Source organism: Cotesia glomerata, linkage group LG8 (genome assembly GCF_020080835.1).
Source record: "Cotesia glomerata isolate CgM1 linkage group LG8, MPM_Cglom_v2.3, whole genome shotgun sequence".
Taxonomy (NCBI): Eukaryota; Metazoa; Arthropoda; class Insecta; order Hymenoptera; family Braconidae; genus Cotesia; species Cotesia glomerata.
The window spans coordinates 13,779,122-13,800,992 of NC_058165.1; the positions used below are offsets into that span (position 1 = coordinate 13,779,122).

Genomic DNA, 21,871 nt, shown 5'->3' on the forward strand with positions numbered 1-21,871 from the left:
AACTCATAGAAAAAAAATTTAACACATTTTGAAGATCCGACTCGTTTTATGTACGAAACTAAAAAGTGTTTTTGCTTTTGAAACCGAAAATAATTTTTCGGCTCCAAAAAATACAAACAGTCCCTAAAAATGATATATGGACGCCCTCTAAAAAGCTAAAACTACCCTCACAGCCACCCCGCTGAAGACTTCAGAATGTTTTTCAAAAGCTTCTAAAAAAATCCTCTGCGAGGGTCCTTGGAGGCTGCCGATTTTTAGAGCACTTCTGAGTACCCCTCACAATACTACAAAAACCATTAGGCCGCTAACACCTCCGGAACTACCCTCCAGCCACCCTAAAGACTCCATAAATTGAAAAAAATGTAAAAAATCCTTTCAAGGGTCCTTAGAGGCTGTCGACTTTTTAGAGTACCCTAGCAGTTCCCCACAATAATAAATAAAATAATCAGCGGGCCGCTAACACCCCTGGAACTACCCGCTTCCAGCCACCTCTAAAGACTTATGAATTTTTTTAAAAAGTAAAAAATCACTTCAAAAGTCGCGGAGGCTGCCGCTTTTAAAATACCCCTAGTTCTTGCCCACATAATACACAAAGGTATCAGGCCGCTAACACCCCGGAACTACCCCTCCAGCCACCCTGAAGACCCAAAGAATTTTTTCAAAAAATTCAGAAAAAATCTTTTCAAGGGTCCATGGAGGCTGCCGATTTTTCCGGGGAAACTGAGTGCCCCACATAATACAAAAATAATCCGGGCTGCTAACACCCCCGGAACTCCCCTACAGCGACCCTGAAGACTTAGAAATTTTCTCAAAAATTCCGAGAAAAAATCCTTCCAAGGGTCGCTTGGAGGCTGCCGATTTTAGAGCACTCCTAGTACCCCTCCACATAATACAAAAATCATCAGGCCGCTAACATCCCGGAACTACCCCTCCAGCCACCCCGAAGACTTATGAATTTTTTTCAAAAATTAAAAGAAAATCTTTTCAAAGGGTCATGGAGGCTGCCGATTCTTTAGAGCTTGCTTCTAGTACCCCCACATAATCACAAAAATCATTAGGCCGCTAACACCCCCAGAACTACCCTTCCAGCCACCCTTAAAGACTTATGAATTTTTTTTCAAAAAATTAAAAAAAAATCGCTTTCAAAGGGTCCGCGGAGGCTGCCGATTTTTCAGAGCACTCCTAATTACCCCCCCACAATATATATATAAATAATCAGGGTTGCTAACGCGGAACCCCCCTGGAGGCTCCAGCCACATGCCTGAAGACTTAGAGGTTTTTATTGTACCTCAAAAATCCTTCGAAGGGTCCTTGGGAGGCTACCGATTTTTAGAGTACTCTTTGTACCCCTCTACAAAATATAAAATCATCAGGCCGCTAACACCCCGGAACTACCCTTCCAGCCACCTTAAAGACTCATAAATTGAAAAAATGTAGAAAAATCCTTTCAAAGGGTCCTTGAGGCTGCCGCTTTTAGAGCACTCTCTAGTACCCCACAATATATAAAAAAATAATCAGGCTGCTCTAAAAATCGGCAGCCTCCAAGGACCCTTGAAAGGATTTTTCTACATTTTTTCAATTCATAAGTCTTTAGGGTGGCTGGAAAACGTATTTCTGGGGTGTTAGCGGCCTGATTATTTTTATATATTGTGGGGGATACTAGGAGTACTCTAAAAAATCGGCAGCCTCCAAGGACCCTTAAATGGATTTTTTTTCAATTTATGGGTCTTTAGGATGGCTGAAAGGGTAGTTCCGGAGGTGTTAGCGGCCTAATGATTTTTTGTATTATGTAGGGGGGTACTAGAAGTGCTCTAAAAAATCGGCAGCCTCCAAGGACCCTCGCAAGGATTTTTTTAGAAGTTTTGAAAAAAATTCTGAAGTCTTCGGGGTGGCTGTGAGGGTAGTTTTGCTTTTTAGAGGGGTCAATATATCATTTTTAGGGCTATTTGTATTTTTTTGGAGCCGAAAAACTATTTTCAGTTTCAAAAGCAAAAAAAATTTTTTTTTTATTTTCGTTCATAAAAAAACGATCGGATCTTCAGGTACATGTTAGAACCATTTATTACAAAGTATAAAAAATACATAAAAAAATGAAATTCAAATATTTATTTAGCACGTGTTGTCACTAATAAATGATTTTCGACTATACAGGAGCATGTGCACTCGGATACATTCAACGGTCAGGTAGCTTGCAGCTGCTATGTTGTGTCCTGTTCTACCACATAGACTTCGGACGCTCTACTTTCTCTCTCGCACCTATCAGATGGCTAAAACTCTAAAAGTTTTTAGCTAGGCAATAGTGCTTTAAGTATGATTTTTTGCAGGTAAGTCTATATGACTGATTTTGTAATAAAATAATCTAAAATTTGATATAACTTTCGATAAGTTAGCAGAACGATGGAGTCACCTATATTGACTTACCTGTTCACATTGGCTTGCCAGGTAGCTATACACAAAAATGAGTAGGCAAGCCTACTGAGGCATATTCTGTGTGTTAAAAACTAACAGTGAAATAAAATTCATTTGGTTACCAAAAGAATGAAAGTGATGAAAAAAAATCGATTAAAGTTAATTTAATTAAAAATAGCCATGAGCACTTTCAGATAGGCAAGTAATTATAGGCATATTTGTTTATAAATTATATTCGATAAAAAATATGTCTCATCTGGTTATCAGATCGGTGAAGGTCTATCTCCCACCGGCTCTTAGACTATAAGTAATTCTATTCGAGAGGTGTACAGATATAAGTGGCATTTTAATCGAATTGAGCAGAAGTTTTAAACGACGATATTCTTTACATAATACTTATATTAATTATGAGTTTGATGCATTATGTTATTTACTAACAACAATATGATAATAACAATAAATAATAATAATAATAATAATAATAATAATAATAATAATAATAACGACAATAATGATAATGCTTGTTACGCTTTGGCAAATTTTAAATATATTTTGAATTTAATAAATTATTATTTAAATTAATTGATTATATAGAGTATGTTTTGTTTCAAATAAATATAAATATGTTATCGAATACAAAAAGACACACACACGCAATCACGTACACCCGAGTACACGCACTGCACGCGCTTATATCCATCCACACAAACATATGCGCTCCTAAGCACTTACACACACACGCTCACATACAGACACACGAACCGACATCCACACACACACTCGCACACACACACAAATTTAGGGATAAGGATAAATTCAGGCCTTACAAATTATAACATTTTTTTTAATCATTATTATTTTTTATTTATGAGGTTATAATAATTGAGGATGGTTTTACTTGTATCACTGTAGAGTGTTTTACAAGGGAAGGTGGGGAATTATTGTCTCTCCACTTTTTTTTTTCTCCGCAATATAATCTCTCAACCCCGTCATTATAACTCTCAACCACTTTTTTCGTTCCCACCCCCCTGCATGTCGGGATTTTTTCTTTCATGCCCGACACACATGTGCTGTGACTGTGGCCGGCTTACGCGTTATAATCAGTACCTGCATTTGCATTACGGTCTTAAATAGTATGGAGGTACTTCTATAATGACATTTTACCTCCATAACTATATGGGAAAACCACAGAAAACCCGACCGGTACAGAGGCTGGCAATGAAACGCACATATTCTTAGTTTATAATCATTGAAAAATATTGGTGCGCGCCGGAATCGAACCCTGGTCCCACTCTTTCGAAATGCAGGTACCGAGCCGATTAGGCTATTGCCAACCTTTATTTTTTATTTAAATTATTATAATAAAAGTTTTTAATAAAAATAATTTTATGATTAATGGTAGGACCACTTCCGCCTTCTCTCCCACCTCTTCCTCTTCCTCCTCTCCTATCTCCTCTTCCACGCCTTCCAATTCTGCCACGGCCTCGCCCCCAAAACTTGGTTCGTCCTCTTGGGCCGGGAAAATGGCGCGCCGTAGCATAATTTTCGGCTAAAAAAAAAAAATAATAAATGAAAAATTTTAAATTCAATTAAAAAAAAAACATTGAGTCTGCTCAGTCGATTTCAGTCCTGAGTAAACCAAGTTAGATTAAGTCTAATTAAATATGCTTCTATTATACTAAATCTATAGTCTTGTCTATATTTATACAAATCTAAAACTTTAGATTTCCGAGACTTAAAGGAAGGGAAAAAGGAAGATATGTTAGGAATTTAATTGTCATTAAAATATTAAAAGTGTTGAAAATTAATATAAATTATAAATTTAGTTTGTGGATATTTGAACCCATTATATACAGCTATTACTGGAATGTTATTTTTGTTTAATGCGTTAAGACATGTGTTGCATAAAGCAATTTTGTAGTTTGACACATGAGGAAGAATTATATTTAATATCTTTGTGTTGAACAGATGCAGATTTTAAATCTTCTTCAAACCACAATCTATCACATACTGAGCAAACATGCCCAAACGAGTTATTGATAAATTTTTCCTTAAATTCATTGTGTGCATTTTGATGCCTGTGAAAAGTAGAATAAGGTACACGTAAATCATTATCTTGAATTCGTCTCGTATTATTTCTAATATTGACATTATTTTTTTCATCATCGATATTATTATTATTAATATTATTATTATCACCATTATTGTTATTATTGTTATTATTATTATTATTAGCATTAATAATATTTGATGATGTTTGAAAATCTTCAATAATGTTTTCTGAAAGGTTTGTCAATGATTTTTTTCTTGCTCTAAACTCACGAACACGTTCTCTTGAAGTTTTATTTTTTTCAATTGGTAAAGTCAAAGTCGAAGGTTGAGAATTTTCTTGTTCTTGATGTACTTCAACTTCAACAGTGATTCGCGTCAAATAATTTGACTTGATTTTCTTCATATTTTTGTCTTTTTCGAGCTCTGTAGTCACGACTACGCTCTGCTGGAGTTTTTGGTTTAGTTTTTGTAATGATGGACGATGAGATATTAAACTCTTGGCTAGCTGCATTTTTTAAAGCCTTCTTCCGCTCTCTAAATTCACGTGAACGTTCTGTTGATGTTTTACCTGGCCGTCTAACAAATATTTTATTTTTAATTGTTTCACATTCTCGCACCACAATTTTTGGCATTGCGATCTGAAAATGATAAGTTATTTGAATTTAATATTTAATAAAAATAATTAAAGAGAATTATTAAAATACATTTATTTTATATTGTTTGAAAAATAATATAGTAAAATCTCAGATGTTGAATATTAAATTAAAATTCCTCGTGATTTTTTGTAAATAGTAAAAATACCTGACCTCAATTTAAATTTATACAAAATCATTGTAAATTAATGATAACTATAGAAATTCCAGGTTTTAAATTAAAATTTTGTCAAGAGAATTTATGAAATATTGTTATTTATATTTTATGCAAAATGATTTATTGAAATCTCAAATGACGAATTGTAAATAAAAATGCCACGTGTTTTTTGTCAATATTAGAAATTATTAATTAAATTTTTTTTTTTAACTTAAAATTTAGAAAAGCGAATTTATCAAATATTTTTATTTTATGGAAAATGATTTATTGAATTATTAAATGACGAGTGGAAAGTTGAAATGCAACATGTTATTTGTAAATATTAAAACTACCTAACCTTCAAACCAATTAGCCTAAAAATTGTAAATAAACAAAAAGATAACAGATATATTACTTACTTCGAGTAACTGCTTAGTATATAGGACGACTTTAAAATTTATCACAAAATATTATTCATAAAGTTTATTTATAAATTTAACTCACTGTTTATACACTGCATAAGTGCTAATAATATTGTAAATAGATGAAAAATCTGCGTTTACTGCAAATGACGTTATGCGACAGATTTGCCATCTAAAGTTCTAACAATTAACTAGTAAACGAATACACAAACCAATATAGCATGTATTATTTCTCAATATCCCTTATTCTCTCTCTCGTTCAATCTTTCTCACTATAGCTCTCTCCCACCTCTCGCTCCATGGCACTGTGCGTGATACGACAATCGCTCTATCTCACTTTTTCTCTCGATCTTTCTCACTTGCTTGCTCCCTACTCTCACTCCATCGCTAGTTGCTTCATGCTACGTTCGCCCTGTCTTACTCTCTCTCAATCGGTCTCGATCGCTCTCTCTCTCTTTTTCGACACTTCCGTTGCATACTTGCGTGACGTTACATTTGTAAAAATTTTACCCTCATGCGCCTAAAGAAGTTTCACTTCAAAAAATAAGTATGTAAAGTTGTTTGATAGTTATAACGAGTGGCTATCACTTCGACTAGATTACCTGGATTTTCCAATAAATTTTCAATAGAAAATTTGCCTTGATTAAGTTATTCTCTACTTGACTTGGGTATGAAGGTACAATCTGCTGAAATTAACTGAATAATATTGTCTTTCCGCATACTTAGTTTATCTTTAGTATAAGAAAATTGTAAAGGGACTATCAGTAGGATTTTCCGTATTTCATAATAGTTGGATTTAGTTCGTTTTCTCGTCGAGTCATTGTCGTTTGAACTGTCACTATTTCTTTTTTCTGAAATTGCCTGGCAATCCTCCAATGTGTTCTCGAGAACAAGTTCACACCGTACACCACTGACACAGTCTCTTAAAAACTTAAATTCTGGCAGTACGTGCAAAACTTTATTACTGACATTTTCCTTGACATTTTCACTGACATTGTTCTTGACATTTGACTCGCAAGGCACACTACCACTAAAGTCTTCCAAGGACATAAGTGTTGAATGTGCCCGCAAAGTCCTGAAATTTGGCTCATACCGCGCTCCATTTTTACACCCTCCTAAGAGGTGATGTATTGGATTGGCGTTTTGAACCCCTTGACAAAAATTTGGCTTCCATCGCACCTCGCTGTTATAGAACCCTAAGGTCTGAAGTTCCGAGTAAGCATGTAAAGCCCCATGAAATAAATTCGCTCCAACAAGAGCACCTTGACATTGACAGTTATCTTTTGAACACACTGGAGTCACTTCGGTATTTTTATCACAAGACATTGTTTTTATATTACTTATAGAATTCATTTTAAAAGAATTTTCTAAATTATCTGCCAGAAAAATAGAGCCTACAAATGCTTCAACATTGAATTTACTATCGGTCTTATCTTTAATCTTTGCGCTCGTGGCGAAATCTACAACTGGTATCTTGTCTGCGCAGTCAAGTACCGATTCTAGACTTCTAGAGCTGATTGATGAATTTTTATGTTGTTCGTCTTCTAAATTCAGAGTTTTGTTAACGTCAGGGTCAATAGGATTTCGGGAGAGGGCATCGGCATTAGAGTTAATTTTACCGGGCTTAAAGACTATGTCAAAATCATATTCGTTTAACTTGATTCTCCATCTCAATAATTTTGAAGTTGGGTCTTTAGTGTTGTGAAGCCAGACTAAAGGGCGATGATCGGTTACGAGGGTGAAAGAATGACCATATAAATAAGGTCGAAAATGATTTACTGTAAAAATTATAGCAAGGAGTTCCTTTTCGGTGGTAGAGTAATTTACTTCTGTATTTGAAAGCCCTAGCGGATCCGTATACACTGTGTATACTAGGTGTAAATTCGGTGTAAACTTGGTGTGGTGTATACTGGGGGGATACAGTAGGTATATTTGGTATTTTTCGGATAAACACTTAGTATAGATGAAAAATACACTCAATATACTCGGTGTGAATTCGAATCATATAACACAAGTTCACACCGAGTATACACCAAAAAAATTTTTTATCTCCAGACAGTGACAAAGTTGTCAGAGTTGTCAGTGAGAAAATTTTTTTCGAATAAGGGAAGTAGGTATGGATCGCCTGGAAATGACCTGAAACGAACAAATAACATAAAATCAGATGAACGTTTCTTGGTGTATCACTTTCAACGCGTACACTGTAAAAAATTTTCCAAATCCCATTCTAAGAGAAATTTTGTTCAACAAAAAAAAATAAATATTTACTTGAAATAACCTAAAATAAATAAATAAGAGGACATTAAGACGTTTAATTTTTTTGGTGTAACATGTTGAATGAAAAATTTTAAAGGACAAAAAAATTTGTAAGTCCTAAAAACTTAAAAATTTTCCAGTCCTGTCTAAGAGTAATTTTTTTCGAATAAAAAAAAATTATATCTGTATGGACTGGAAATAACTTCAATTGGATAAGTAAAATAATTTTAACATGTATTTTTTTTTAGTTTGAAAACTTCACTGTTTATATTGTCCAAAAATCTCAATATTTGTTGACTTACGCAGGCGCCTTGCGTAGTTTCAATACATTCTGTACTGTGCGTTAACCTACAAATAATATAAATTTAGTCATTAAGACTGTTGTGAATGATATATTCATTAATGTAATTATTCATGGAGTGAATAAAAGTAAAAATACTTATTTTACTAAATAAACAAAAGATCATCCTTATTTCTAATATTTTTACTTTCTTACATCATCGATTCGTTGCAAATTAGGTTTAATTATTAAGTGCACTAATCTCAAAAATAAAAAAAGTTAACATAACATACTAAAACGGCTTGAATTTTGATGTTTGAATTTGTCGCAATGTTTTTTGTGTGAGCTTATGTTCGGCGAAGCTACAAAAATTCGGCTGTCTTTATGTTATTTATCCATTTTCAGCCAAAACATACCTACTTTTTTTTATCATGAAAAATTTTCTCCGGAGTCAGACTTCAAAATTTTTTGGCTGGTGTAAACCCGGCATTAAAGATACACCGGAAAATGGTGTCTTGATGTCAAGTTATGTATCAGTTTTAGGCAGCTTATTGTTGATCTACACATATATTTATGAATCGAAAAATTATTCTATTTGACACTTAGAACAATTTTAATCTTTGGGACTTTGAAATTTTTTGACGGTGTGAACCTGGCATAAGTCATACATTGGAACATGGTGTTTTAATGTCATTGAATTTATCAGTTTCTGGCTATTTGTAGTCCATTGGTATTTAAAAATTAAAAATTTTTTTACGATTCAGCACTTCGAAAAATTTTAAGCTGTGGGACTTAGAAATTTTTTCACGGTGTAAACCTGGCATGTCATACACTGGAACATGGTGTCTTAATGTCATTGAATTTATCAGTTTCTGGCTGTTTGTAGCCCATTGTTATTTAAAAATTAAAATTTTTTTTACGATTCAACACTTGGAAAAATTTCAAACTCTGGACTTTAAAAAAATTTTCGGTGTATACGCGACGTATACTTTGGGTGAATTCGACACGTATACACTGTGTATACTTGGTGTATACTGAGCATAAACCGATCCGTTAGGGAGTGTTCGAGAAGCAAAGGAAATTGGCAAGTCCTTCCCAATTGGACCTTGACTTAAAACTGCACCAAGTGCATAATTAGAAGCATCGGTAGTAACTATAAATTTCTTATTAAAATCTGGGTATTGGAGTAACGGTTCGCTACATATCATATCCCTTAACGTCTCAAATGAACTCTGTTGGGTGTCACTCCATTTAAAGATAGCCTCCTTTTTTAATAGGGAAGTTAAAGGTTTTGCTAATTTAGAAAAGTCTTTGATAAAACGTCTATAATAACCCACTAATCCTAGGAATGATTTTATATCTTTTTTACTGTTGGGTACACAAAATCCCTTTACGGCTTGAATCTTTTGTGGATCTGGTTTTACACCGCCATCTGTAATTAGATGTCCTAGGTAAACTATTTGTTTTTGTAAGAAATGACATTTTTCAGGAGATAGCGTAAGGCCGGCATTTTGCAAACGGGCAAGTAACTTTCTTAATTTATTTGAATGTTCTTCTAAAGAATTTGCATAAACTACGATATCGTCCATGTAAACAAATAACTCGACTCCCTGAAGTCCCGAGAGAATGCGATCCATAAGACGCTGAAAGGTCGTGGCCCTGTTGAAAAGCTCCAATAAGATCCCATCAAAAGCGACAAAAGCCACTTAGAAACCAATAAAATTTATGGGTTTCTAAGTGGCTTTTGTCGCTTTTGATGGGATCCTATTGGAAATTTTAAACAGGGGGGAGCATTTTTTAAGCCAAAGGGCATACGGTTGAATTCATAATGACCATAAGGGGTCGAAAAAGCAGTTTTATGTTTAGAGGTTGGATCCATCATTATCTGATGAAACCCAGAAGCAATAAGGTCGAGTGTAGTGAAATATTTTGCATTCCCTAATTGGTCAAGAATATCTATTATATTTGGGAGTGGATAGGCGTCACTAACTGTTTTTTCATTTAGACCACGATAATCAATAACCATTCTCCAACGAGGCTCGTTTGAAGGGCCTGGTTTTTTTCGAAACAATCCACACAGGTGAATTTTATGAAGAGTCAGAGCTTTGAATGATGTTGGCTTTAAGGAGCTCATCTACTTGTTTCTGGACTTCCTGTTTTAATGATTGGGGATTCCGATACTGTTTCGTATTAATTGGTACCTCATCAGTGGTAACTATTTTATGTTTTAATATATCGGTAGCTTGTAATTTATCACCCGGGAGATGAAATTGAAATGGAAATTTTTTTATTATGGCTAAAACGCTGGTTTTTTCTAATTCATTTAAATGATCTAAATTAAGATTTTCTGTCAATAATACAAATCTATTGGCGACGGCTTGCTCAGTTATTTCCTCGGAAGATCTCGTTTTTTTATTCCGCGTCATCGAGGGTAGAATCTCAAAATCTTCGATCTCTACAGGCGGGATCGTTAAATTTACTGGATTGGTTAGGGTATTAATAGCAAAAATTTTAACATGATTATTTATAGGTGTCGTCAATACTTCACCGAGATAAACTCCAGGTCCCGTATTAATCCTTTTTATGTAACCAGGTTCTTTTCGGTCGCCCTTAATTTTAATCGTCAGTAATTTTTTTGTTCTAGGAGGTAGATAATGGGATGTATGGCCACTCAATTCAATTTGTTGGTCGCCTAAAATTAAATGACCCGGTAGATTATCTTTAAAAATTAACTGAGCTTCTTGTTTTTGCCAAAAGGGTACTCCGAGAATACCTTCCTGTTTAATGGGGAATGAATTTTCAACTATTTGAAATTTTATTATTATACCATGTACATTAAGTTCGACTTCCCCGTGAGTGTGTAACATACCTGAACCAATTCCCGTTAGATTAAAAATAACGTTTGAATTTACGAGAATTTCGGAAGTGAGAGAGTTAGCTTTTATTAAATTTAATTGTGCACCGGTATCTATTAGAAATATAGCTTGTTTATTATTGAATTTATTATTATTTAACTTTATGGTGGGTAGGCCAGGGGTGTCGTGAATATTTAATTCGTAGTTGACTCGGTAGATTGCGAACGCGCTACCACTTCGGTGTTCCGTGTCGCGTTCTTCCGCGGAACCTCGTTTGAGTTTAAATTACTGCTGTTACGAGCATTTTTTCTACGCTCCCTATATGCTTCTAATTTACTTGGATATTTCTCAAAACAGTTTTCTTTACGGAAGCCTGGTAGTGACACGTTATGTAGCCATGGTAGTACCTCTGATTTGGCTGCGTCTGTTGACATACATAGTATGTCGGTCGTAATTTTTTAAAGGTGGCGCTATTTGTTTATTCCACTAAGGGACTAACAAGAGGATTATTCCATAAAATATAATAATAATTTTAGTCCAAACTTAAAAATTAAATGTAATAAGAAATTCACTCAACCCTATGAAAAAGCTATTTATTCAAGCTCTTTTAATACATAAAATAATCAGAAAGAAATCTAAACATTTGTATACATTTGGTATGTATTTATTTATTTATTTATTCATGTCTAATAATCCAGTTTTTTTTATTTATTGTCAAACTGTTATCAGCAGATATCTGACAACTATTTACATTCTATTCTATTAATAAAATCATTCTTAAAAAGGCTCTCTTATATATTTTTAATTTTACAAGAGAAATTTTTGAATAAGTATTTATTATTAAAATTTAATCGTTTTGAAAATAGATAAATATCTCAACGTCAGTGCTATGAATTATTGCATTTTTTTTGAGCATTTATTAATGAAAAATATTCTTTTTATTTTTTGCAGTTACTGTCAATAAATTTGTAAACCATGTCTAGAGAATCATTGATAACAAAATATTTCAAGGAAGGTTTCACATATAATGAGATAGTAAATTTTTTATTTAAGTATCACAATATTTCAATTTCTCGTCGACACCTCATTCGAATTCTTCAAAAGCTTGGACTGAAGCGTAAGGGAATCGTTGAAGATTCTTTAGAATCTATCTGCAGGGCAGTGATTGATGAAATTTTTAGTGGTGGCTCTTGTATTGGCTACAAAAGAATGTGGCAACGTTTAAGGCTAATTTATGGCTTAAAAGTAAAAAGGAGTACGGTTGATAAAATTTTGCATCTAGCCGATCCAAATGCAATTGAAGAGAGATCTCGTCGACGCTTGATACGGCGTAAGTACCCAGTTCCAGGGCCTAATTTCCTATGGCATATTGATGGTTATGATAAATTAAAGCCCTTTGGCTTTGCCATTCACGGATGCATCGATGGATTTTCCAGAAAAATTTTATGGTTGGACGTTGCAACATCTAACAATAAACCGGAAATTATTGCGTATTATTATTTAACAACGGTACAGAAATTGAAACTGGTTCCAACTTTGATACGGTCAGATTATGGAACCGAGAATTGTCTAGTTGAAGCCCTTCAACAAAGTCTACGATTTTACCATGATGATAGTCTATCAGCTTGGAAAAGCTTCATCAAAGGGAAAAGCACGTCTAATCAGCGGATAGAGAGTTATTGGTCTCAGCTTAGGCGTCATGGTTTAGATTTTTGGATTAATTTATTTAAAGACTTACGTGAGAGAGGTCTTTACAACGATTCATCTATGATACATGTCGAGTGTTTACGATTTTGCTTTGGGCACTTAATTAGAGCTGAATTAGAAACAATTCGCCACGAGTGGAATCGGCATAGAATAAGAAAACAAAAAAATCGTCATATAGCTCCGGGGAAACCAAATTGTTTATATTACCTTCCTGAAGTTATTGGGGCCAAAGATTACATGAAACCAGTCAATGAGCATGCAATTGATATTCTGAAACAAGACTACACTTTGAAGCCTAAACTATACAATGAAATTTTTTGTCAATTAGTTAAAGTATTGATACCTGATATACAAGTACCTCTGAATGTTGAAGAAAGTGTTGAACTTTATTTACAAATTTTAAATTTATTAAAAGTTTATACATAGTTCATCAGATTAATCAGAAAATAATGTTTATAAGTAATTTATTTATAAATTTTCAAGTAGTTCGGTGTTTGTAAAAAAAAAAAAAACGATGATTTCGTATCAAATTCAACTACAAAATAATGTAAAAAAAAAATGTATAATTTTTAATATTTATTACTACTACTGATTTCTTCTCTTTATTGTTCAAAAAGTTTCTTTTCGTTTATTTATTTATGAGGTACGCTTACATCTATATAATAATTGAAAAATCACACAGGATTCATGACTATGAAAGTTAACTATTATGAAAATATAATTGTAATATTACAATCATATGATTAATTATTCATAGATCATCATTGTTTGAGTTTAATTCACCGCCAAATAATACTTTATCAAAGTAGAACTCAAAGTTATTCATGATTCATTACGTGGTAATTTTGAAGAATTAGTACTGAATAAAAGATTAAAACAAATTTTAATTAATCATAAATTTAATACTGAAATTGGAGTGAATAGTATCTTTTATTTTTCAGGTATGAAATAAATGTTGTTTCTTACGCACTTGATGAAAAGAATGAAGTTTCAGCATCTTATCTTATCAGTTTATTGTTATGTTAATAAGTCATTATTTTTTTTTATTTTAAAATTTCTATTAATTTTTTATTGGTCGATATTAATTAGAGGAAAAAAGATTCTTGAATTCATTTCTATGGATCAATATTTTTGACCCAGTTTTAAAAATGATTGTTTGTTATCATGTAAAGCACCTTGTTTTCATAATTTTTCGCACTAAAGAAAATATTGCAAGAAAAAGTTGATTTTAATCTATTATAGGTAAATATTATTTTTTACATAATTGAAAATAAATTGTTTATAAACAAGTAATTTTATAATTCATTTTCCAAGATTTATGTTAGAAAAATCTGGTTGGATTATCTTCATAGGTATTTAGGAATATTTCTTTGTCATCCGGTCTATTTAGGTGTGGCTTCTGATTTTACTTCAGAACCATCGAAAAAACTAACTACTTGTTGGCTAATTAACCATTGTTTCATAAACTAAGCTCAGTTAACCAGCTAATTTATCGGCTCATAGGCTAAGATAATATTCTCATTTCAGTTTTGATACGCTGAAGCTTTTTCGATGTATCTTGTAAAAATAAATTCATTTTTATGTTTAAAAGTACGCATTTTTAGTCATTCATTGTTATACGGATTAATTTATTACATAATTGTATTTTAATTAAAATAATATTTTTTTTCCATTAGTTTTCAATGCATAAATTACGTAAAATATGTGCAGCTAGTAGAGATATAGTGATTGATCCAGAGCAAATGATTCCCGAGCCAACTAAGGAAAAGAAGAAATTAAATTGACTATTCTATTGACTAGTAAAGCACAGACAATCATTTGAGTACAGATATTACCGCCGCTAATAACTTTTTTCAAGACTTAATTTGGGATACAGTTATGCCTTTTTTCTCCAAACTGGGTAAATATGTAATTTTATTAATTTATTTTTTTCAATACATTATTATTAATCAGTTCTTTGTATTTCAGGGCTAGAACTGAAAATTAAAGACTACGCACAAACATAAAAATATATTGACCACAGCAGATTTTGATGTAAGCTTCAATGTTACGCCTTCGATTAATTCAGGAGCTTTAATTGATTACCAAGTTATTTATTTAATGAATATACAACTATTTTTAATGAGTATACAACTATTTTTAATGAGTATACAACTATTTTTAATTATTTATTAAATCTTGATAATTAAAACGATGTCTAATAAATTACGAATTTAAGTCTAATACATTAAAGATTAAAAGTTGAAGTTTAAGATTAAAATAAGGATAAAATAAGTGAAATTCACAGAATTATTATACTGAGTTATTATCTGAATTGATAACATTGAAATTTTATACTTTAAATTTTTCTTTTTCTATATTAATTTCCAAATTTTTATTTGAATTTAATTTTATTTTACCTTGTCCATATACAAGTTATAAACAAATTATTTATATGCAATGTTATGTACTTTATGTATTATGCACTCACAGAAACTATTTTTCTTGTAAAAACTGTATATACTCTGTAATAGAAATTGCCATTCGGCCTGTGCCTTGGCATCAATAAACAAAGTCTAAATCTAAATCTATAGATCAAAAAATTAATAATAATTTTTATTTTATTGATGCATAGGATGGCGTACTGATTATCAACTATTATTCGACGTTCAAAGAAAGAATATGGTTAAAAAAGTTCAACTTTACCTTAAGCTCAATTAATATGTAAAAAATTTGCAATTAGAGTAAAACAATCACATTGTTAGAATAAAGTTGAGAATTTTTTTTTCAATCAAACTGATTATTCAAAATTATAATCGCATTCAAAGAATAATAAATAAATTAAAAACTGTACAAAAATAGAGGAACAATTTCATGTAATTAAATGTTACTCAATTATTTGTGTCTTATTGTATTCTTTAATTTTTGCAGTTGCCATTTTATTTTTTTTCATACATAGCGATATATGACCATACATACATTTAACATTCATAAAAAATTGTAGTAAGAAAGCTTTATTCTTCATTTTAGCTATAAAGAATCGAGAAGTGACTTTATTAATAAGATATTTCATTTAAATTACAGATATTTAAAATTATAATAAAAGACAATATAATACAATATTCTTTTACACGATTCAAAGACCGAATAATGTAGGTAAAGTTATTTTAATAACGACATATTTTAACTATAATTAAAATTTAATTATTTCAATAATTTGTTTATTTTCAAAATTTTCATAAAACTTTTAGTAGTTGTAGAATTATTATATATTTTACTGTTAAATATTGAAAATTTTAGAAAAGAAAAGACAACAATAAAACTTAATCGTGAAGTACTTAAAATCTGATGATGAAACTATATTACAACATCTTTAAACTTTGAATTTAATGATCTTAAATATTTACACTCATGAAATATTTAATACTTTATTATATATATTTCATTGTAAAATATGAAAAGCATACAGAAGTAAAATTTGGTTTTAAAATAGTCACAATTTTTTAAACTTCAATGTAAATCATACGTAATTAATGAAAATAATTATTTATAAATATTCAAGTGTCTAAAGTAAGTTGAATCTTACTTTCAAACAATTATCAAATACTATTTTAAAAAATATATTTTAGAATTTGCGATTACAATCTATCTTCAGAAAAATTAAAACGCTGGTCATTGTTAAAATCTGCGGTCCCGACAAACTTTGACTTTAACAAAACATTAAGATGTTAACAAAATTCCTTAATATTCAGCATCATAAAAATTATGAATTAATCATGATTATAAATTATAATTTATAATCATCAAATCATGACTATTAGATTTTTAAAAATCGAAATTTGAAACCGCTATAGAAAGTTTTTTTTTAAATATACACTGGCTTTGATCTATATAAAGGCTTATGTGTTCTGACAAAACAAGTTTTAATATAGAGAAAAAAATGAAATACAAAAGAAAAGCAAATTGTAAATTTGCGAAAACATTTTGCACCAAAAACTATTATTTTGATAGAGAATTGACGTATTATGATGAAAGAAGGGCAAAGTCGTTGGTCCTGATGATAGTAAAATTTAAGCAGACAAAGATTAAGTGACAAAGTTCTATGCATTGTTGAGAAAACTCGGGGAGAAAATCAACAACGCTTTTGGTACTGCTCACTTCATGTTCATAACTCTATGATAGGCGATAGATTTGATGTACATGCTAATGGATTCTTGATGAAAAAAGAGCTTGAATACTTTGCTTGAGCTCTTGATAATCCTGAAAGATTATTACTAGCAATTCTTGGTAATGCCGAAATTGTTGAAAAAAAAAACACAACTAATCAATAACTTATTGTTGAATGAAATTAACGAAATGATTGTTGGTGGTGGTATGGTTTATACTTTCCTTAAAATGTCTAATAGAATGAAAATTGGAAATCTACTGTTCGATGAAGAAGCTTAAAAAATTGTAAATGACCCTTAGGGAAAAGCTATAAAAAACAATGTTCATGTTTATCTTTCAATAGATTTTGTTGCAGCAGATAAATTTATTGAAGATCAACCGTAAGAGCTGCTGTTAACTCTGAAATTTCCGATGAGTGGATAGGACTAGACGTTGGTTTTAAACCCTGTGAATTATTTACTGAGACAATCAAAAGAGCTAAAGCAATGGTATGCTACACGTTACTAGTCGATATATTTGAGTTTGAAAACTTCAGCAAAAATACAAAAAGTTTGATAGACAATGTTGTTAAGGCAACAACTTGTGAATCTATCATAATTATCAGTGGTGGAGATACAGCAGTTTGTGCTTCTAAATCAAAAACTGAAGATGAAGTTAACCACGTAAGTGATGACAGTTTAGAACTGTGCTTATGCAGTATTTTTTAACTGGAGCTTAGTTTGGGCACTTCCGCTGAAAAGTTAAATTTCGGCCGGAAGTGCCCAATTAAAACCTCCTGCTAAAAATTCTATGAAAATCAAATCTATCGTCTTACCCCAAAATATCTTAGGAAAGGCCTAAACACAGCTGATTTCAAAAGCGGAACTGAAAATTCCAATTTTAAAAGGCCCATCAAGGAAGTTACATTTTGGCACACCCTAATATATATATACTAGCTGTTACCCGCCTGCTCCGCTGGACACTCAAAATTATATTTAGAATTGAATAGAATTTTATTTTTAGATCTAGACTTGAAATTTAATTGGAGTATTATTTTGACTTGCACAGATTCCAAATTCCATTGGATTGGCCTGTACTTTTTATCTATGTAATTATTCTGGCTAATATTCATTGTAACTTTCAATGTGTAATCACTATACTATTCTCGTGGCTATCTTCCAAAAATGCACAATGATTGACACGAAGAAAAAAATATTTAAATCAGTTGACCTTGAAGGCCATCCCTGTAATTTCTTGTTTCTTTTATTATTCTATTAAATTTTATATCTGTAGGAATTGTATTTGAAGAATATGAATTTTTTGACAATTATCACTCCTGCGCTCCTATGTTTGGGAAGAATTCCGTAAGATCCTATTTGAGATGGTTTCTATATTATAAATAAAAGGTTCCAACAAAACTTCGAGTCCATAGAAACTCGTGTTTGAAAATGGGAGAGTTTCATTGTTAACTCCCCTTGCAATCCCTTATCGGGTTAGAATTCGAGAAAATTCATTCTCAGCTGAACTTGACATTATCCACGAAGATTCCTACTAAATTTGGAGTCTATCGAAGTTACAGTTCAAAAATTAAAATTTTAGATTTTAACACCTACCCCCGCAATCTCTATCGGAAGTAGAATTTTTTGAAATCCATTTTAAGATGATTTCCTCATGGCATATAAAAGATTCCTACCAAATTTACAGCTTTTAGAAGCTATATTTTGGAAATTAAGCTTTTTTTATTGTTAAATCCCCCTGCAATCTTTTATTGGGGGTTGTTCGTCGTCAAATTTGCTTAGATTATTTCTACATCACATATAGAAGATCCTTACTAAATTTGGATTCTATAAGAGCTATTAGAAAAGGGGACTTCTCATTGTTAACTCCCCCACAATCCCTTTTGGAGTTAGAACTCGAGAAAATCTATTCTCAGTTGAACTTGACATTATACACGGAGATTTCTACCAAATTTAGAGTCTGTAGAAGTTGCAGTTTGGAAATTAAAATGTCAGATTTTAACACCCACCCCCGCAATCTCTATCGGGAGTAGACTTTATTGAAATTCGTTTTGAGATGATCTCTACACGAGAAATAAAATATTCCAACCAAATTTGGAGTTTTTAGAGGCTATATTTTGAAATTAAGATTTCTTATTGTTGACACCCACCCCCGCGATTCTTATTAGGGGTGGTTCGTCGTAAAATCCGCTCTTAGATCATTTCTATATCACAAATAAAAAACTCCTTCCAAATTTGGCGACTATCGGAGCTGTAGCTTAGAAATTAAACAATTTTAATAGTTAATACTCCCGCAAACCCCTGTGAGGTGAGCTATCGTAAAATTCGTTCGTATATTATTTCTACATCTCTTACAGAAAATTCCTACCCAATTTGGAGTCTAGAGAGCTATAGTATGAAATCGGGAATTTTTCATTGTTAACGCCCCCGCATTCTTTTTTGGGGTAGGATACGGTAAAATTCGTTCATGAATTATTTCTTCATCTCACAAAGAAGACAGCTAGCAAATTTGGAGCATGTAGGACCTATAGCTTGGAAATTTAAAATTTTTATTCTGAACACCCTGTCACGGGGCTCCTTCATTATCCGTTGAAGGTCCTCACCCTAGCCGCGTTTAGTTATCGACGGATCACTGGGCGCTGTGGTCTAGGATGCTCGCGCAGTAACAATAAAAATTAACATAAGTTCCGGGGCCTAGAAAATAAGCGTTCCGCGGGTGGGGATAATTCCACACCAGGGGCAAGTGAAGTTGGCGTACCGAAAAGCGACATTGTGAAGCCGGAGCCCGAGACACCAGCACGAGATCTTGGAAAACAGGTAATTATTTATTTTCCTCTGAGTTTCTTGTGGAACCTTCAGAGCGATTAATTGAACATTTATAATTGATATTTATTGCTGTAGGCATTTTAGCCAAGCCTAAAAATATCCCTCCTCAATAATTATGCCTCTTAACTATCCTGGAATTTCCAGATTTCATTTACCAAGTTGACTAAATCCCGAGCTACGACGCAACCAACCAGATCCGGAGATTACCTGATAGAGCTGTGTGTAATTTGGCGGACAAAATTCTGCCTCAGAACCGAAGGCCATAGGAAACGACAACGGAAGCCGAATTAAAAGAGAAAAGAAATCGCCAAAAATTCTCAGGTACAGAAAATTTAACACCGTCGGTAAATTATTGCGTCGCTCCCGGAAATTCTAGGCACAGGCCAGGTTCCGTCTTCTCAATCACCCTACTTGATTAATTAATTATCCGAATCTCAAAATAAAATATCTAGAATTATAGAGTCGAAGTTAAAATTAGTTAAAATGAAATTTTGAATAAATAGAAAATTTGACAAGTCGAAAAATTTCAAATTAAAAAATAAAAAAAGAGGTTAAAAATTACCCAAATTAATATTTCTATAAAAAATTGGTCAAAATAAGTTCAGAGATTAAAAATTTATAAAATCAAGAAAGTTCAATATCGACAAATTTGAGTTAAATTATGCGTCATTCATCTGAGCTTGAAATTCTGTAATGATTAAATTTATTATAAATTATAAATTAAAAATAAAAACTAAAAAGGGAAGTAAAAAATTAGAGATTTATCCGAAAGTTAGATTAAAATTGAATAATAAAATCCACAATTAAAAATAAATTAAAATTCCTAAAATGAAAAATTATTCATTAAAATTACAACTTTGAGAAAAATATCAAAGTAAATTTTTAAATAAAAAATAAAATTCTTTTAATTCTAGAAAATTACAATTTTCAAGCTTGAGTAAATTAATTTATAAAAAATTACAAGCGTAAAATTGTCAATAGATCAAAATTGTTCAAAAAACTTCGAATAAATAAGAATTGTCGCAGAAATTCCAGTATGATAAGTTTCTAAGGAGAAATAATTAACATAAAATTTGGCCTTGGAAAAATTTAGCCAAGTTGACGACTAAGTGCTCAGAATTCTTTACTGGAATTCAAAATAATGGCATAAGCCGATTATTCAAGGCAGTTTGAAGATTCGAGTAAAATTTTGTCTAAAATTTTGGTTGAATAAAACGCTGCTGTGATATTAACTTAACTAAGCAGACCAAAATTAAATAAAATTATTTATCGAGAAGTCAAGTTAGGGGACCGGGAAAATTGATTCCCAAGGAAGTCATGTTGAAAAAAGTATTTAAGAATTTTGAAAATGATTGAGTAGAGTCAAGAGTGTGTTTGGATAGTATTATATTATTATTGTGTAAAAAAATTAAATTTACATTATATACTCCTCGTTCACGGGCTGTCGAGGGAGGTTAGTATTAGCAGGTTGTGTCGACTAGTGTCATGGTATCCTCCTCTGTCCTAGTCGACTTCCAGGTTCCTTGAGTCCCGCAGTGAGGGTCCGGGCGACAGCAGAAGGGGCTAAGGACGGTTTGAACCTTAGGCAGGGGTCCGGGCGACCCACCCAAGGTCGGAAATCTAGAGTCTTAGGAAGCGTTAGAGGGAGTTCACTGTGCGACACCGCGACTTAGGTAGAAACTTTGCGGTATAGGCAGCTCCATATGCCAGGGGTACCAAGTCAGGAATAAGTAACTTTATGATAGAAAACACTACTGATATGAGGGCACGCTCGCCTTATAGCAGGGCCATCGTAGGAATAAGCCAAACTATGATAGAAACTGCACAGTATAGACAGCTCGCTTCAGAGGGTACTGTTTGAGGATTAAGAAAATTTTTCGAATATGTGAGTGTGTGTGAGAATTAAAAGCCAGAGTTTAATTATGTAAAAAGTCAAGGAAAATAAATTCATGATCAATGTCAAATCTACTTGTTATTATTATTTATGTCGAAATTTTTTATGAAGATTTCTCTCTCGACCCTGTGATATCTCTTTTGCTTGGACACACAGGTTCTGGAAACCGCATAAAAATTCCAGTGGCGCCCTTAACTATTAAATTTAAATACAGTGGGTGACCAAGTGGACGGTACCAA

At 32.3% G+C, this 21,871-nt stretch overlaps 2 protein-coding genes, 2 long non-coding RNA genes and 1 pseudogene across 5 annotated transcripts in view; 4 read left to right on the forward strand and 1 right to left on the reverse strand.

The window, feature by feature from the left end:
• LOC123270955 overlaps window positions 1–7,623 on the forward strand; it is an 8,504-nt gene extending 881 nt beyond the window's left edge. The window contains exons 2-3 of the long non-coding RNA XR_006510736.1: window positions 6,221–6,228; window positions 7,515–7,623. This is a non-coding gene — a long non-coding RNA (uncharacterized LOC123270955). The remainder of the gene's footprint in view (window positions 1–6,220; window positions 6,229–7,514) is intronic.
• LOC123270951 (J domain-containing protein DDB_G0295729-like) lies at window positions 3,788–6,217 on the reverse strand. 2 transcript variants are annotated; one of them, XM_044737138.1, is made up of 2 exons: window positions 5,755–6,217; window positions 3,788–5,099 (listed from the first exon to the last, which is right to left on the reverse strand). In XM_044737138.1, the coding sequence occupies exon 2, from the start codon at window positions 4,970–4,972 to the stop codon at window positions 4,298–4,300; it is 675 nt and encodes a 224-aa protein (XP_044593073.1). In that variant the 5' UTR covers window positions 4,973–5,099; window positions 5,755–6,217; the 3' UTR covers window positions 3,788–4,297. The 2 variants fall into 2 exon arrangements, with proteins under 2 accessions (XP_044593073.1, XP_044593072.1); XM_044737137.1 differs by having other exon boundaries at window positions 5,670–6,217.
• A 3,761-nt stretch (window positions 7,624–11,384) lies between the features above and the next one.
• On the forward strand, window positions 11,385–13,234 carry LOC123270948. Its single transcript, XM_044737135.1, has 2 exons — window positions 11,385–11,719; window positions 12,015–13,234. Exon 2 carries the CDS (start codon window positions 12,039–12,041, stop codon window positions 13,194–13,196), a length of 1,158 nt encoding a protein of 385 aa, XP_044593070.1. The 5' UTR covers window positions 11,385–11,719; window positions 12,015–12,038; the 3' UTR covers window positions 13,197–13,234.
• A 143-nt stretch (window positions 13,235–13,377) lies between these two features.
• LOC123270953 lies at window positions 13,378–14,910 on the forward strand. Its single transcript, XR_006510734.1, has 3 exons — window positions 13,378–14,012; window positions 14,447–14,670; window positions 14,739–14,910. It is a non-coding gene; the product is annotated as an uncharacterized LOC123270953 (long non-coding RNA).
• Window positions 14,911–16,650: 1,740 nt separating this feature from the next.
• Window positions 16,651–19,822, forward strand: LOC123270138 (annotated as a pseudogene).
• Window positions 19,823–21,871: the final 2,049 nt, after the last annotated feature.

Coding starts and splice junctions, on each gene's coding strand:
- LOC123270951 (XM_044737138.1), bottom strand. CDS start 4,972: ATGCAGCTAGCCAAGAGTTTAATATCTCATCGTCCATCATTACAAAAA.
- LOC123270948 (XM_044737135.1), top strand. CDS start 12,039: ATGTCTAGAGAATCATTGATAACAAAATATTTCAAGGAAGGTTTCACA.